Raw genomic sequence first — 17,946 nt, 5'->3', positions numbered from 1 at the left:
AAATAAAAAAAAAAGAATTTAAAAACTCTTCAACTCTTTACACTTTACACTATTTACACCCTGATATCCTTTGCAGAGGACATACTATGCCAGTGATGGCGAACCTTTTAGAGACCAAGTGCCCAAACTGCAACCTAAAACCCACTTATGCATCATCGGGTGCCGGGTGGGTGTGGCCCATTGGTTGGGTGTGGCCAATTGGGGGGATGGCCCATTGGGTGGGCGTGGCTGCGGTGGTAACGGCAGACTGGGTGGGACTAAAAAGTTCAATCAATCAATTCCAACTTTGCAAGATCTTTTTTTTTCCTGTGACAAGTTGAAATTGACTGATTGATTGAACCTTTTTTTTTTGCACACGGCAGCAGAGGTCTAAAACGAAAAGGTTTTATAAAACCCAGCTGAAGGCCTAGGACTGGGGCGACGGTGCGTGTGCCCACAGAGAAGGCTCTGAGTGCTGCCTCTGGCACCTGTGCCATAGGTTCGCCACCACTGTACTATGCATATTACATGGAACAGCTTTCTCTTTCTTTCTTATTACAGGTAATCTTCAACTTTTGTACAACAGATCACTTAAGACCATTCGAAGTTACAACAGCACTGAAAAAGTGACTTGTGACCATTTTTCACACGTATGACTTTTGCAGCATCCCCATGGTCACGTGGTCAAAATTCAGACGCTTGGCGACTGACTCATGTTTATGATGGTCGCAGTGTCACTGAGTCATGTGATCACCTTTTGCAACCTTCTGACAAGCAAAGTCAATGGGAAAGCCAGATTCTCTTAACAACCCTGTTACTAACTTAACAACTGCAGTGATTCACTTAACAGCTGTGGCAAGAAAGATCGTAAAATGGGACAAAATTCACTTAACAATTTAGCAACAGAAATTTACATTTTGTGGTTAGGTTAGTTTACACTTTCTGTTTTCCCTTAGTAGAAATGTGCTAGGTGAAAAGCATAAATCTAGTTATTGGGGCAATACATGATTTGTTTCACTCCATGAAATCATAGTTATTTGGGAAGGGAAGTGGGGAGGAAGCTTTCCTTCTATGCCCTTACAAGATTTCCAAGCTTAAGTGTACTTGCTGGTAAAACTTAACATCTTTAGTCAGCTTGCTAGTTCTACATGCTGAGTGATTATAATAGTACCCCATTAAACAGGTCTGTTAGGAAAAAGTTATCAAATTGAGCATTCCTTGCACACTATGAAACCACTAGGCTGAAAACAAAAAGAAGTTAAAAAAATGAGATAATTGTTCCATATAGTTCCTAGCAGATGACTACTGGTATCAGTCATTCATTTTTTTACATAATACTCACAAATGAATAACTGCCAGTAACCTCTGAGAAAAATCCAGGAAATTGCAAATTTGCATGCATTAATAAATTTGCATAAATTCAAACACCAGGGCTCAGAAGCATGTGCTTTTCATTTTAAGTTATGTCATAACAAACTTAATTGCAGGGGATTAATTGTAGGAGTTCACAGAACACTCAACAAGAGTTGCCTACTGTATAAACAGCTAGTAATTAAAATTGTTAATGAAATGCCTTGTATTTTCATTTGCAGCTCTGGTTTGGTTGTTTTCCATGGTGGAAAACAATAAAGCCACAGAATTTGGGAGCACTGGGACTCATTCATCCATCATCTACATCTTTATTTCCAAAATGATGTAAAGACATAACAGAATTTTCTTTCCTTGGGAAAAGGTCAGAGTTAAGGTTTCCATATATATTCAATAGTGGGAAATTATTTCTTAATGGGATTGAGAAGTATTTCTGACTGAAATCAAACAACGGTATACAAATGATTGTAAACCATGCTGTCATAACACTTATGTGCATTTGAAGGTTGAGTGCTGTTTTGAAATTGATGCCTATGTATATACTTGGGAAGAATGTTTACTAAGGATGAAAAATGGAGACGTTTAAGGCATGCACATGCTGGTAGATAGATAGTGGATAATATGTGAAAAATGAATGCTTGTCAACAGAAGTGTATAGGATAATGCTTCGACCCATTTTGTTACACAAAAATAAGTATAGCAGGACAAAATAAAAGTTGAATGTGTAGTGAGAATTGGGGTATGTAAGAAGTATGTTAATGTTATATTAAGAAGAGATAAAACAAGAAGAGGTTGGATGAAGAATAAAGAGATATTGAAGGAATGTGAATTGAATACAAACGAGATGCAGAAGTTTATTGAGATTACTTGGTCATACAGACAGAATGAATGAAGAATGAATATATCTTTATTTCTATCACTCACAAATAATGAAGGAAATACTTAAAAGAAGAGGGAAGGCCAATAAAATGGACTGAATGATGAGATTTTCAAGAGTGAGATGAGAAGTTTAAACAAAAAGTAATATATGAATCAATGTATGGGTATGACGGAAGCAATAGTTTGCAAGAATAGAAAAAGTATGCAGTAAAACAGATAGCTTATTGATTGATTAGTCTTACAATCAGATCAAATGCAAAACAAAAATAAAATATAGGTAGAAGTCCACGATAAAATGTATAAAAGAAACCATGTGTGTTAAATATAAGGAATCAACATTCAGGTAAATATATCACCTTTACAATCTGTTTGATATAACAGGTCCTTAGTCAACTGCCTTAGCTATACACTTAGCAGTTCTGCTCGCAATGTATAGAATAGAACCCATGGAGGGGAATAGTGAATAATCCTTAACCACATTTTTCCACATCTCACTATTTTATGTTTTAATTTTTTTTTAACCTTACTGTTTCCTACTTTTTCCTGTGCTTTTGCATAATATTGCCTACCTTCAAACAAAATTGAATGGGTAAGAACGTATTTCTTTTTTGGTCTTCAGAAAAAAATGTATTTGTGGGCTTCCAGAATGTGGTCCCATTTTTATTCAAGCCCTTCAAAAGTTTTTATTCAAGCCCTTCAAAGCAGATACTGCATTTTTGCTATACAGAAATTAGTAAATAGGATCCATATGTAAAAAGGGAAGAAACACTTCCAAGGGAAAAAAAATGATGTAAGAGTCTAAACCCAAAGCACCTAGTTATATATAAATATCTGTCTTGTATGAAATGTTTTTTACAGTTAAACACTGCTTTACAGTTTACACTTATGGAAGTTTTCTGGAAATATTCTAGTAGAGACATTAGATAGTGGGGGGGGTATCACAAGGTTCCGTCTTAGGCCCAGTACTCTTCAATATCTTCATCATGACTTAGATGAGAGAATTGAAGGGGAACTCATCAAGTTTGCAGATAACACCAAACTGGAGTAGCCAACACCCCGGAAGACAAACTTGTGATCCAAAAAGATCTAGATAAACTTGAACAATGGGTCCTATCCAACAAAATGAGTTTCAATGTGGAGAAAAACAAAGTTTTACATTTAGGCAGGAAAAATCAAAGGTACAAGTACAAATTGGGCAAGACCTGGCTTAAAAACAGTAACTGTGAGAGGGACCTTGGAGTCCTAGTGGACAATCACTTAACCATGAGTCAACAGTGTGCAGCAGCCGCCAAAAAAGCCAATACAATCCTGGATTATATAAACAGAGGCATAGAATCAAGATCACGCAAGGTATTAGTACTGCTTTATAAACGCCTAGTAAGACCACAACTGGAATATTGCAGCCAATTTTGGTCACCATATCACAAAAAGGATTTTGAGAGTTTGGAAAAAATTCAGAGATGAGCAACTAAGATGATCAAAGGCCTGGAAACTAAAGCATAAGAAAAATGGCTGCGGGACTTGGGGGCTGGACTAGAAGACTTCCAAGATCCCCTCCAGCTCTATTCTATTCTAAATAGAAATGTTTTGCTAAGACAAAATGATTGCTATAACATAGCTACTGAATTTGGCTTTATACATTTGCTGAAATGGTCCATTTGTTGAACAACAAGTCACACTGGGTGGATTCATACAAATGCTAAGCCATAAATGACATCTTACAAATCATAATGGTTTATCACAGTTATTCAGATCCAAACAACCGATACTCAGAGCACTATGGGAACGTAGCAATTGTGATGGAAATATTTAAATACGCATATCTAAGATGAGAAGAGAAACTCAATCAACTTTAAACTGTGGTTAATCTAGTTATGACTTTGCATCTCTTTCTGGTGCTAACCTTCCTTGGGATTAACAAAACTAGTACAAAATAAAGTTCTACATAAATAGCAATCTTAGTTTTTGTTATCAATATATCTGTGTATTTTACTGGCCAATTAGGACAGCAAGTGAATGTTGAAAATAATTTCTTATAAACATGAAATCACATTTTTAAATAAACAGGCCTGAGGCAGATTTCATTCAGAAATATACAAACAGTTAACAGTATAAACTTCTGGTATAAACTTAAATGAAGCAAAACTTTTATTTTGATTGGGTGGTGGGAGCAACTGCCTAAAATTTCTAAACATACAATGCTTAAAATGAAACTTAGTAGCCAATGCTTAGAATATTCAGGCTAGGACTTTTTCTTTTTTGTCATTTAGGGTGAGAAAAGCAAAATAGTTGAAGCAAGTAAAATTTCAGATGAAATGCTGACATACCATTTTAACACAGATTTTCACAATTTACCTTATAAGTGATATGTTTGTATGTTTAAAATAGTTACTTCTTTTGAGACCTGAATAAAATATAGCATATTTCCTCAGAAGTTATTTTGAAGCTTCCGGTGAAACAAAAAAGGGGTGATATGGGGCATATTTAACACTACTAAAATGATAGCAAGCAAGAAATTTCATCATTTGACATGTTAACATTAGTGTTGTTTGTGTAATTAATTATCTGAATAGCAAATCATTCTGTGATCTCAATGCTTCTGTCACCATTGTTGAAACTGTGGTACAGTAAGACAGAAAACAAAAATTAATCCTGATTTGGTTCATTCTTATCAGCACTATTTAAAACTTGGGAATAACTTGGAACTTTATTCCAAAAACTTTGGAATAAAGAGTTGAAAAATCCTATCAATAAATAGCTTGTTAGAGAAAACTTTGTAGAAGTTGTCTGCACAAAATTAAGAAGCCAGGTGGACCTTTATTCCAATCCCAAATAATTTATCTTATCTCGTTTTTCTGCTGATTTATCTGCCCTAGGTATGTTGAGGTTTTACTCTGATAATTCTAATCAGCATAGTCACAGCATATATCTGGAGAGCTCAAAGGAATAGGAAAGTTCCTTATGTATTTATGATACATGGTATTATCTCTCTTACCACATCTGGAATTTAATATTTAGCTCCTCAATAACTTCATATTCATGTCTTAGCTCTGAGTCATTAGGGATATCATTTTCAAGACTAATGTGGAATGAGATGATAAGTATCTGATGTAGGACAAGCAAAGATCAAACTAATGACAGCATCCAAAATAGGGTTTTGCATGCTTTGAAAACGATACCAAATGAGTTACACTAAAGGGATAATCCTTTAATTAACAAACTCCCTGAAGAAACTTCATTTTTTAGATTTTGGACAGGAGTCTGAAAAACAGCACCAATTCTTTCAGGAAGAATTGCAGTGATGTTCTTGCTTTAAAGGAAGCAGATTTATCCCAAAATGTGCAGAAAAACATAGGTATTTAATAAAATGAAATATATGGAAGAAAGGTCATTTGGGACCTTATAAAAATTGTTCAGTAGAGCTGAATTTAGCAGTGCAATCAAATAATAAAATTAACATTCATATGATTATGAAAATAAAATTATTTTTGTTTTTTAAGCCTTTTTTGCATCATTTATGAAACATACAACACCCTAAAACAGTATCAAGGATACTAACACCATTACTGGGATGCATAATTTCTAGTTTTCAAAGCACAATCTAAACATTTTTCAGAGACCAGGTTACTACTGTTTGGATTGGTAGATAAAAAACAAGTGAATTTAATTTGATGACGGTCTGTCTGTCTGTCTGTCTGTCTGTCTGTCTGTCTGTCTGTCTGTCTATCTATCTATCTATCTATCTATCTATCATTTTAAATAATCTTAGTTTGGTTTTCCACTATATACTTTTCATCTCAAGATTCTTGTAAACCTGAGACTAGATATAGTATTTATTAGTACCATGTTGATAATGGTATAGAATGACACTTTATACATTTACTTGCATATAGAACTGAATTTAGTAGGTCATCCTTTCCCAATGTTTCACTATATAGCATACATTTTGGGGTTCATCTCCCAATCCCAACCAACTTGTAGACAGTGGTCTGGAATTATGGAGATTGTGATACAATAAAACAGGGAAGCACCCAGCTGTCCTATAGTGCAGCAAAAATCTACCATTAGCTTCTTGGTCAGTCTGAGAAAGTAATTCCAAAAAATAAAGAATTCATTCATGAGCAGAAATTTATTTAACAGATTTATATGGCTGACATCTTACGTAACTCTGGGTGACTTCCACTATTCATCTGTCACAAACAGACTGTACTGCTTGGTGTTTTCTGTCATTCAGTGGCTCTTTATTGTCACATTTGGGGATTCCCTAAGCAGAGCTTTGGAGGATTGTTATAAATATAAAGGAGCAAGGGGAGGAAAGGTCCAAGCAAAGAAGAATTCTTCTTGACAGAAATCTTGACAGAAATTGTCAAGAGTTATTCTTGCGTTGGTTATTCTTGCATTTGACAGCATGGATATTCAGCATAGATAAAATGGAGCTGCAAATGACATAGAAGGAAGGGGAAAGGAAGTAAGTTTCAAAATTCAGTTTCCTAGAGAGTACTGCCTTGAGCAAACTTCTAGAAAATATGTTCACTCTCGTATTCCTGGTTCAGTAAATATACATGCTGTTTCTAATGATACAGCTGTTTGGAACCTGGGAATACATCCCAGACGTAGCTTACATTTACGCAAAACTGAAACACTTTGAAGCAGTTAAGAAAAGCCAATGAATCCCAGAGTGTATAGGAAAGCATAGTAGCCATTTAATACTGCTTGCCAGAACACACGGAGAAAATTAGAAATATAAGAAAGCTTCTCTGACCATTCAGAAACTCAATAAAATTTTGCCTATCAGGGTTATATTCTATTTATTATTTTAGCTTATTTTCCAAATGTAGTTTTGAGAATAAAATAAATATTTTTATTTATTACAGCTTCTCCTCCCAAACAAAACCAAACCATTCTGAAGATAGTATTTTGATGGAAAATGCATCATTTCCATGGCTTAATAGTGTGTCACAATTCAGGGCATGGTGAAGGAATGATAGAAATAAGTAAAATCGACACAGTGACACAAGGGGTCACTGGGGAGCCTTACTGAATGTTTTTGCTTCTTCTTAGTTCATGAAATGCAGAGCCGGAAAGTAAGGAAAAAATTGCTCTTACAGTCCCTGCATTTACAAACATTTCTGGCTTATCCCACTGCTAATTTTGAAAGGAAGAAAGATGTAATAAGTCTCAAAAGTTTCTTTATTGCCCAGCTTTTAATTTTTTCCCTAAGCTTGTTGTCAAGCAAAGTGATTTCTTGCAGAGAGGCCCTAGCTTAGGGAATGCAATATCTGCTCCCAAATTTTAAGCATACTCAAATTTCTGGGAAGCAAGGTGTTTTTAATTCTTGACATGATTATCACGGGAAAATAATTGGACAGGAAAGTGAGTCACTGAAGAGGATATAAAAACTTCACAACTTCAATAACTTCAGAAAATGCTTACCTTTATATGCTATATGAAACCCTGGTTAAATTCATTGGTGTCCCTTTTTAAACCCAGTATCAATAGCTCTGTTGGTATCTTGTAAGAAAATTGATATCTAAACCAGTGAGAATAAGAATCCAGAGGGCTTTGGGTCAATGGAAAAATATTAACCAGAATGATTTTCCAGCCTTGTTTCCAATTTAGTATTTTGGTAGTTCCTTCACTAATAAGATGGGGAATAAATCTGTTATATACAATTTCATTTAGTTTCTCTTTTCTCTAATTCTAGATTTGTTCTACAGTATTTCTTCATAACATCACAAATGTGGTATAGATATTTTTGTTGCACAATTTTCTCCTGATATATTAATATTTTCATTTTGAGATGCTTATTTTCCTAATCTACACTTCTGGTATATTTTCATTTTTTTAATTGGCAAATGAAAGTTTTATCATATTATATATTGTTAATCTCATGATATCTGGAACTTAGTATTAAATTATTGAGGCTCAATTTTGTTTTGCTGCCTTTTTTCCAGTTGATTTAAAAAAAGGTGGAGCTGTTTTTAAAGATAGTAATGGTTCTCTCTTCTATTCTGGTTTTTCAGCAGTGAAGATGCAGGAAAGAGATGAAAGAAGCATAGAGAAACCTTGTGCAAATCGAAAATGATAGCAATATAAGTGTTAAATATATAAAGGCAAAAAATGTATGGACCTACTTTTTATCTGGTAGGAAAAGATGCTTTCCATATTTTATGGCTACTAAGTCGCTGAAGAACTGCTATGAAATACAGCTATCCGCTGAAAAGGCAGAAGGGCGATATATTCCACATTTAACATACTGAAAGAATATTTAACATCTTTGGCTTTCCTGCTCATGCAGTACCTCTTCTATTGAACCTGTTGTTAAGCTAGTATAGGGTCCTCAACCCCCAGTCCGAGGACCGGCATCAGTCTGCGACATGTCAGAAACAGGGCTGCGCAAACAAGTGAAGCCCCAACCACAGGAGGCAGGCAGCACACAAAACCATGCCCCCTCCGGTCCGCAGAAAAACCTCTCTCCACAGACCCGGTTCCTGGTGCCCAAAAGGTTGGGGGCCGCTGAATTAGCAGATGTGACTTTGGGGGTCCAGCAAGATGGCAGTGATTAACAAAGGGAACTAGAGCATACTTTATGTGGTATATGTGGTGGGACTGGTAGTCCCATTAAAAAGCCCATTTCTATGTCATTTAGTGCTTTATTGGTGGTAACCAACACTTCAAATTGGAACCAGAAGCCTACTGGGAGTCAATGTAACTCACTGTGAAGTTATATGAGAATATCAAGAGATTCTGTCAGGTGCAAGAAATCAGGAACTACGGCAGTTTACATGAATACAGGTTTAATGCATGCTAACACTTTCTACAAGAATCTGAACTATTAATGGTCAAAGCAAATTGTCAATAGATAAGAGTCAATGGAATTCAGGGTGGGCTGGATATAGATCTCTTGTGTATGTGAACGGACTCAGGACTGATGACACACTTAAACCCTCCCTCAGCCTGGTTATCTCCTACAGATTCTCATCTAATATAACTGCTTATACCACTGCATTTTGAATCAGCTGCAACTTCCAAACGTTTTGCATGGGCAGTCCCATCTAGACCACATTATGGTAAATCAAATGGGAGATGAATAAAGCATGATCAAGGCCTCCTGCACCATTAGTGCACAAGACAAATTTGTGCAAAGATTCCCCTTATCATGGCTACCACCTGCTCTTCAAGCACCAGCCATGAGTCCAAGATCATACAGATCTTACTGAGAAAATGAACCCTGCAAACTGAGTTAATGATAGGAAATCTCCAGGTTGGGGGAGGGAGCTTAAAACTCTCAGCCACATAGTTTTTCCACAGATAAACTAAAATCTATTCTCAACTATCCAGACCCTCATAGTTTCCTGGCACTGAGAAAGGACCTTAGCAGCATTGTTTGACTGGTCCAGGGCAGAGTTGTGCAACTGTGTATCATCACCCACCAACACCAACAGGAACTGGCCCTGCAGGGGAAACTACCAAGTTCAGAGAACACCAAGAACCTAATAGTTCAACTCAGAGCTACATAAATTCACCACAGTGGCAATTTGCTTCAGCATTTGCACTGTTTTCTAAAACAAATGATGGCATCAGTCTGCATGGCTCAGTAATAGGTACTGGAATGACAAACTCTCAGACTCCAAAATGATTGATAAAAAGTACAGTCCTCAAGAATATTTATACCAGGGGTCTTCAAACTTGGCCCTTTTATGACTTTTGGACTTCAACTCCCAGAATTCCTCCCCTGACTTATACCATTGTGAAGGACATCTGATTAGAATTCCAACCAAAGAGATTTTCAAAGAAGACTAAATTAACTTCCTTCAGATAGAACCAAAAGATGATGATATAGCTTACTTCATTGTCAAAGGATGAATTGATTATCTGAATAGGGCAGCAAGATTTTTTCAAAATGCTTCATTTAAAATTTGCTTGGGTTCTGTGGTACATTTTGAAAAGTATCTTGTTTCACCGAGAAATTCTGAAGCAGTGAAATCTACTCAAAACAACCCAAATAACTATCATAAGGTGTAGAGAAAAGTTAATAAAATAAAAGTAAATTTGTTAATATTCTGTCTCTTGTAATTGAAGCTATATTTCATATTGGCTATTGAAATCATTGATCAAAACTGCAAGCATAAACGACCTTGTGAGCCCTCATTTCTAAATTCTGTTGGAACAAATGTAGAAAAATTCTGCCCTTTTCCTGTCAGTTTTCATTTAGTATAAAACAGAATTGTTTTGGGAAATTTCATAATAATAATACTTTTAATGAAAGAGGGAGAGCTTAAGGAGGTCTGTGAAAGGTCATGGTATTACCATATAACAGGCTGTAGCCCTCCTGTCTTCCCTTATTTTAACTGAATCCTAAAGGACAATATCATGAAATATTCCTATGGGTAGGCAGACAAGGATTTTTCAGTTTTCAGACCAGTAGTAACACCTTCTATCACCTCCAACTATCAAGCACTATAAGAGAAATCTCAAAGAAATTCTCAAGCAATCCTGAAAATATAAAGAACCAGAAGCCCTTTCTCTGAGGAAACAATTGTAAAGAATATTACAACTTGACATTAAGGCCCATTTATTTCAATAATTTGAAATGGTGAAAAGGGAAGAAGTTAAATTGAGCTAAAGGGCCCTATGAAACAGCATCACCCCAGAGCTTCAGATGAGTCTCAGTATGTCTTCCATAAAATACTAAAAACCTGGCTGTTTCAACAAATATTTCAGCTGGAAAGTTAACAAGCTCTGCTAGTTGCTCTTTTAATTGCTACAATTTTTTGCTACCTGGGACTATTTTGACCCTGGACCTTGATTATTGATTATTTTACTGTTGTTCAATTTTAACCCTCTGTATGGCATCCAGAGTCATTGCTATAAGATAGGTAGCCAAATACATTATTTAATTCAATGAAACAACTGAGTTTAAAAAAAATATATCTAGAAACTTCATTATTTGTCATTGTCCTTGCAGTAATAAAAAGAAGAATCAATGGTTTCATTGATCCTTTAGAGCATTCAACTCTATAATATTACACTGCATCTGTCAGCATTAAGATACTCAGAAATATTTCATCAAATACAGTGATAATAACTTTCCACCTTAGTCAGCAAGTAGATATAAGCCTGTTTCTAGTAAAATAATTGAGCCTCTGAGGGCACAGTTTTTCCAGTTATTCTTTATGGGAATAACTAAACCCAACCTTGTTATTTTCTGCATCCTCAATTATAGTTGGATTATAAAATACTCACAATGCCATGTTTATCAATGAGAAAAATGCATTCTTGCAAACAGAAAAAGAGTCAAGGACGGAGCAAGAGAAATAAACAAACGAGTCCACAATTTTATATGGTTTGGCCCTTCCAGCATTTATGAACATATTAAGAGTCCTTTGATGGCTTTCTTTCATCTCTTTACATTTTTACAATTTCAGATATGTAGCAGTGCCAAGGATATGCAGCATTAGGCTTTTCATTCCCATTTCTGATCCTCCATCGCTGTAATCTCAGACTAACAGATGCCTTTTATTACCAGTGCCATGGTCAGGGTTTGCCATCCCTAAAATGGCTATGTGTTGTATTTGCTCATTGTTTAGGATTTGAGGGTTTAGAGGAAAAAATCTGGTTCTAAGATGGTATGTCACAAGCAAGTGAAGATGTACTTGACTTCTTGATATGTGAATGCCAATGCAACTATAGCAACAGGACTGGGGACAATGTGAATTTTATCTTCTTTCACAGACTAACAACAACATAAAGGTTCAATAGCTATTTACAAGGCTGTTTATTGAGAATTAAACCATAAAATGAGAAAAATAAATACATCAGCATCAATAATTACCCATATTATTCCCTGGCTTTCACATACAGTGAAATGATGGACATTTTGTAAGCTATTTAAGAAAAAATATATTTCAAATAAAGGACCATAAAACGATACTTCGCTTTCACCATTTCTACCACTCATGTGATGAGACTGGATACCAGGACTGTGCAATCATTGCTAGGACTAGAATAGATAATGCTTACAGGGCTGCTTGGAAGGTTGTTGCGATGATATGTGACAAAAGCTTTGGGAGACTGGGCCCAGAGACACTTTCTCAGGCTATAAAGGACAAGAGAATGGGGTGAACTGTACTTTCAGACATACAAGACTGTTGTTGGTCTTGCAGGGTAAACCTGATAGGAATTACAATCAGATGAGCTATTTCTACTTTATTGTAAAGCTATATTGGCAGACTCTTGCAAGTACATTTCCCCTCTCATTTCTTTTATAGCCTGGGATACTAGGGAGGATCTCTTATGAGGTCTTGCCCCACTCACTATCCAGCTGTTGAGTACATTATCTCTTATTTAGCTGCTTCCTTGGCAGTGTTTATGGGCTCAGTCTTCCAAGGTCTTTCCCAAATACCATCGTACCAGCTGACTTTGTGGCTACTGGAGTACTAGAACTCAGGGTCTCCCAGTTTTAACCCTGATGTCTTAAACACTACACCAAACTGGCTCCAGAGAATGCTGCTGCTCTAATAATGTGGGGAAGGTTTTGTTCTTACTGGGAAGTTTCTACCTATTTTGCAAAGCCCTTCTGTATACAATGTCATGATATACTTTCTTGCTCACATAGTAAAATGTTAAGAACTATCTATGAACTCTCAGTGGTATGAGATTACAATCCTGGGGTGTATAGACAATGAAGGATCTACCACGTTTTTATGACAAGAGGTCATTCCATCAGAACCATGTCATTATCCACACAGAAGTATGAAAAACTGGTATTCTTTGACTAAAAACTCATAGGCTCTTAGATCTCTTCTTCTTTTCTCATTCTTTCAGATTATATCTGACTATTGACCAACACATTCCCATAATCATGAGAGATAAATATTGTATGAATAGAAAACCCAAAATTCTCCTGGGCAGGAGATATACAACTTTAGGTGAAAACATCACTGGAGAAATTTTGAGTTAAACTATAACTTCCTGACTCATCAATTCTGTGAATAATGAAATTGACTTAGTTGTTAGGTGGTGTCTAATCTCCACCCAACCATTTCTCCAAATTAGAAATGCTGAAAAAGCAAGGGGCCCATTAAAGAACTCATGCTTAAGGATCAGCAGCCAAAATAGCTGCTACTTGGTGGGCCATTGTAGAAGTATTACATTGCTAACCTTTTTGGCAAAAGAACTCATGGAATATCAGCAAAAGTGGAAAATAACTCTAATTTGTTCAAAACAGCAACCTGTCTTCCAGAATTGTGAAAATTTATTCCATACTTTCCCATAGAATTGCTATTATTTCAAAAAGCTATGGATTTGTTTCACCAATTCAACAGTGATCTGTATTCTCAAATATTAAAAAGATAGGAGTTTTTTTTATATTGAACTATTTATATGAAATTTTTATGCATTCACGTACTAAGTAGATTTTTTTCCTTGAGTAATTAGTCAAAGTCTTCAATTCTCCTGTAAAAGAAATTGCTTGCTAGCAAGTTATTTTTCATTGCTGTCAAACAGCACAAGACTCAATCTGCCATTTTGAATGTGATCTCAGGTATTGATTATTAATCTTTCAGAAAATATCATTGACACAAATAGGTTTATAGCTCAGGAGATACCTTTTCAAGCCTATTGATTGATAGACAGGCAGACTGACAGAAAAATATTTCGGAATACTAAATATAATAAAATGAATACTAAAAGTAGATAAGTAGAATTTCTGTGCCCTGAGCAATTAAGAGTGTACATACCATATTTGTATATGGATTCAACATAAAAATATATCCTTGAAACTGATTCTATATGGTTTTGACAATAGTCATCCTCCAGTAAAGTTTTATTCTTATTAAGCCATTAAAAACCATAGATGGTGATCTCTAATTTGGATAACTATATTTATACTTAAGGGTAGTCCTCAACTTACAACAGTTCACTTAGTGACAGTTCAAAGTTAACAGCACTGTAAAAAGTGAAATGATTATTTTTCACACTTATGATTGTTGCGGCATACCCATGGACACATGATCAAAATTTGGATGCTTGTGATGTATGTATTTACGATGATTGTAGTGTCCTGGCTGTCATGTGATCACCTTTTGCAACCTTCTGACAAGCAAAGTCAATGGGAAAGCCAGATTCACTTAACAACCATGTTACTAACTTAACTGCAGTGATTCACTTAACGACTGTGGGAAGAAAGGTCGTAAAATGGGGCAAAACTAATTTAATAACTATCCTGCTTAGCAACAGAAATTTTGGGCTCAATTATGGTTGTAGGTCGAGGACTACCTGTCTTTGATTAGAAGTAAGATTTTTTTTTAAATGAAAAACAACCAACAATTGAATTGGTAAGCCTTAATCTTTCCATGACAAAAATCTGTCTGACTTTGTGGAGTTAGAATTATTAAAGGATAGTATAGAAATATTAAAGCATTAATGTCACTCTTTGAACCCCCCTCCTACTCCAAAATATATCTCTAAAATATTTGATTCTATCTATTTAGGGTTCCACAAAAAAGGATCCTTATACTATGTCTAGGGACATTGTCACCTTACTGCAACAGAATTTAAGGCAATCTGTCTACCAAAGCCATTATACACTTTCTCAAAATAATTGCAACTCACCAGAGGTTTCATCCACCCTTTCATCTACAATATGGTCCTTCTGATGAACCCATTCACTGTTGCATTTGAAGTAGATCTGAGTGGCAGGGCTGGCTTTACAGTAAAGGTTTACAGGTTTGTTCTTGACAATGTAAGCTTCTTCAGGCTCAATGAGAAAATGAGGAAGAGGTTCTGGGGGATCAGAAGGAAAGGTCTCTGGGAGCTCATGAAAAAAATCATCATCTGTAGGAAAGAATGAAAAGGAAACATTAAAGCATGGTTAAATAACATCTAGTTTTCCTTTAACTTTCATTAAAAAAAAAACAGTAAAAACATTGTGTTTGGGCATGAGAGACCTGCTCTGGGTTCTATCTAAAAGGCATCTGGCAGGACCTTGTCATGGCACTCACCCTGGGAACATCATCCCCCCAGGACCCTTCTACTAGAATCATAGAATCACAGAACTAGAGACGGTTGTGTCACCAAGCTTGGAGAATGTGTAGCAGAACCCGCATAATTGTGTTTATTTGTTTGCGGGTTTTGTTTTTACTTCAGCTGCAAATGATGTTTGCATTCTTGTAATGTGTTGTCATATAGTGTTTTTAACTGTTGTTAGTCATGAAGATGAGATAGACACCCATATAAATTGAAATGAATAAATAAATCCTTGTATAGCTGGCACATATTCTTTCACTGTCATATAATTTGCAGGTTCTAGATTGTATAATTTGTAGACAGATTTCCATATGATAATCACAGACCATCAACAGTAATTGCAAAATCACAACTATATTTTCAAGTAGGTGAATTTAATTTGCCAACAGTAATTTTTTTTATTAAAAATTCATGAGATGGACTCCTTCAGAAGAGAGTTTTAGTTGCTTTGGTTAACCTTGGGAAATTCAACTGGAAGTATTTTATGTATCTTTCTGGATCAGCTGCACTTACTTGGCACTACCGTAATAACGTAAATATGTCTTTAATAACGTTAAGAGTATTTTAGTGAAATTATATTAAATTAAGGATTAGGTCAGGCCAGTTTGTGACTACAGCAAGAGCTCATGAATTAAGATTACTTTATATTTTTTTTCTTTACTGAAAGAACTAAATAAATGTTTTATTTAAATCTACAGTCAAGGTCTTACTGATTAGTTTTAATGCATGTGAATATTTAAAACCCCAGGAATAGTAGTACTCATAGAAAGTGACAAGAATCAAAATCACACTATCTTAGTTACATATGAAAGCTAAAGATGTAGTTTTATTATATGGGCTCAATTAGTGAATTACTGGAAGAATATTCCTCTAATTAAATATATATTTATATAGATATATAAATCTGTCCAACAATATATATTGCAGAACAGTCTCTTCACCCAGAACCTTTTGCATGTGTTGGGACTTCTAGCTGCTGGTTATCTCTTGATTGGATTATTTCAACATGCTTTACATGGGGCTACCCTTGAAGAGTATTCTGAAGCTACAAATGGCATAGAATGCAGTGGCACAGACAGTTCTGGAGCCCTCTTGGATGACACGTTACCCTGCTGTTACATAAGCTACACTGGTTGCCAAATTGCTTCCGGGTCCAAATAAAGATGTTGTTAATTATCTTCAAAGCCCTTTATGATATGGGTTCAGGATATCTGTGCACCCATTTCAACCTGATGGGACTAATCCATCCCCACTCATTCCAACAGGAAGGCCTACTTTGGATTCCGTCTACCAAAGATTTTCATTGGCAGAGTCCAGGAGAAGAACCTTTTCTGCTGTGGCCCGTCCTCTGGATTGTTCTCCTGCTGGGAGTCTGTCCTCACACTCTTGACCTTCCAGCTCTGCCTCAGGCTCCAATAGAGACACACTATGTTGGGGTGGCTGATTGGGTAGAAAAGGCACCTCCCCTTATTATCCACCCTCTTGGTTTTTAACTTTCTATTTAATTCTACTAATTTGAATTGCTTTGTATTACCTGTTTTTACTTTTTATTATAATACAAGCCACCCGGAGTTGCTGTATAGTGAGGTGGGCGGCATAAAAAACAAATAAAATAAATAATTCTCAGAATCTGGCCTCTTTAGATTCTCTATGACCTATTTTATAAAAGAGATCTGTAAAACTCAATTAGGAAGACTCTGCGCTGATGTTTCATTACAGAAGTCAACAGTGGTGTCTGCGTGATCGTGCTTCTTTTGTCAGAATTAAAGCAGTACTGATGCATCATTTTGCAATGTGCATGGTGATAATGGGCAGATCTTCCATTGTAATGCTGCAAGGCCGGCTGAATCTATTTGTTCCCTGCTTTTCTTCTGTTAACATCACTGAAAGCCAAACTCAATCACTAAGAACATGCTGCTAACCATATGAGTCATTTAATCAGGAAACTTCATGAAAACCAGAACACAGCACATATTACTGAGTGCAATTGTCGAAATTTTAATAAAAGATATTTGCATATCTGTGTGTCTTTCTATGTGTCCTTTACTTCCATTACCTTCAGAGTGCATATAGTCCTCAATTTACAACAATTTATTTATTTATTTATTTTATTTTATTTATTTATTGCATTTATATCCCGCCCTTCTCCTTTCGGACTCAGGGCGGCTGACAGATGATAAAAAGCTAACAAATACATATTACACCTAGTTAAAATTTAATTAAAACGAAATATTTGAGAGTGTCCAATTAAAAGTAATTAAAACCCCTATAAAATCCCCTAGGCCAGTCCCGCTTGCTGGAACAACCACGTCTTGANCGCCGAGAGGTCCAAAAGAACTAGGACAGAGGAATATCCCCTGTCCCGGGCCCTCCAGAGATCATTAACCAACGTGACCAATGCCGTTTCCGTGCTGTAACCCGGCCTGAAGCCCGACTGGAGAGGGTCCAGATAGACTGTTTCCTCCAGGTGCCGAGGGAACTGCTGTGCAACCACACTCTCAACAACCTTCGCCACATAGGCCCAGACCACAATGTGCAAAATTCTTCCTAGGAAACACTGCATTTACTTCTTCAGAGTCTACAAGCCAAAGTGAATTTCAGATGATTATTATATACACAACAATGTGAAAACACAGCTGCCAGTTCTTTCGCTGGTGTTGGCTTTCATACACATTGTGTTCTTCCCAGAAC

The 17,946-nt window shown here is 36.0% G+C and overlaps 1 protein-coding gene across 1 annotated transcript in view; it reads right to left on the bottom strand.

The window, feature by feature from the left end:
- UNC5C (unc-5 netrin receptor C) overlaps positions 1-17,946 on the bottom strand; it is a 130,773-nt gene that overhangs the window by 110,726 nt on the left and 2,101 nt on the right. Inside the window, exon 2 of the mRNA XM_015824042.1 lies at positions 14,842-15,063. Coding sequence (XP_015679528.1) covers positions 14,842-15,063 — 222 coding nt within the window. The remainder of the gene's footprint in view (positions 1-14,841; positions 15,064-17,946) is intronic.

This window comes from Protobothrops mucrosquamatus, unplaced genomic scaffold (assembly GCF_001527695.2).
Source record: "Protobothrops mucrosquamatus isolate PMUCROS unplaced genomic scaffold, P.Mucros_1.0 scaffold2094, whole genome shotgun sequence".
Taxonomy (NCBI): Eukaryota; Metazoa; Chordata; class Lepidosauria; order Squamata; family Viperidae; genus Protobothrops; species Protobothrops mucrosquamatus.
The sequence above is the reverse complement of the archived record's forward strand: the minus strand, read 5'-3'. Positions and strand labels throughout refer to the sequence as shown.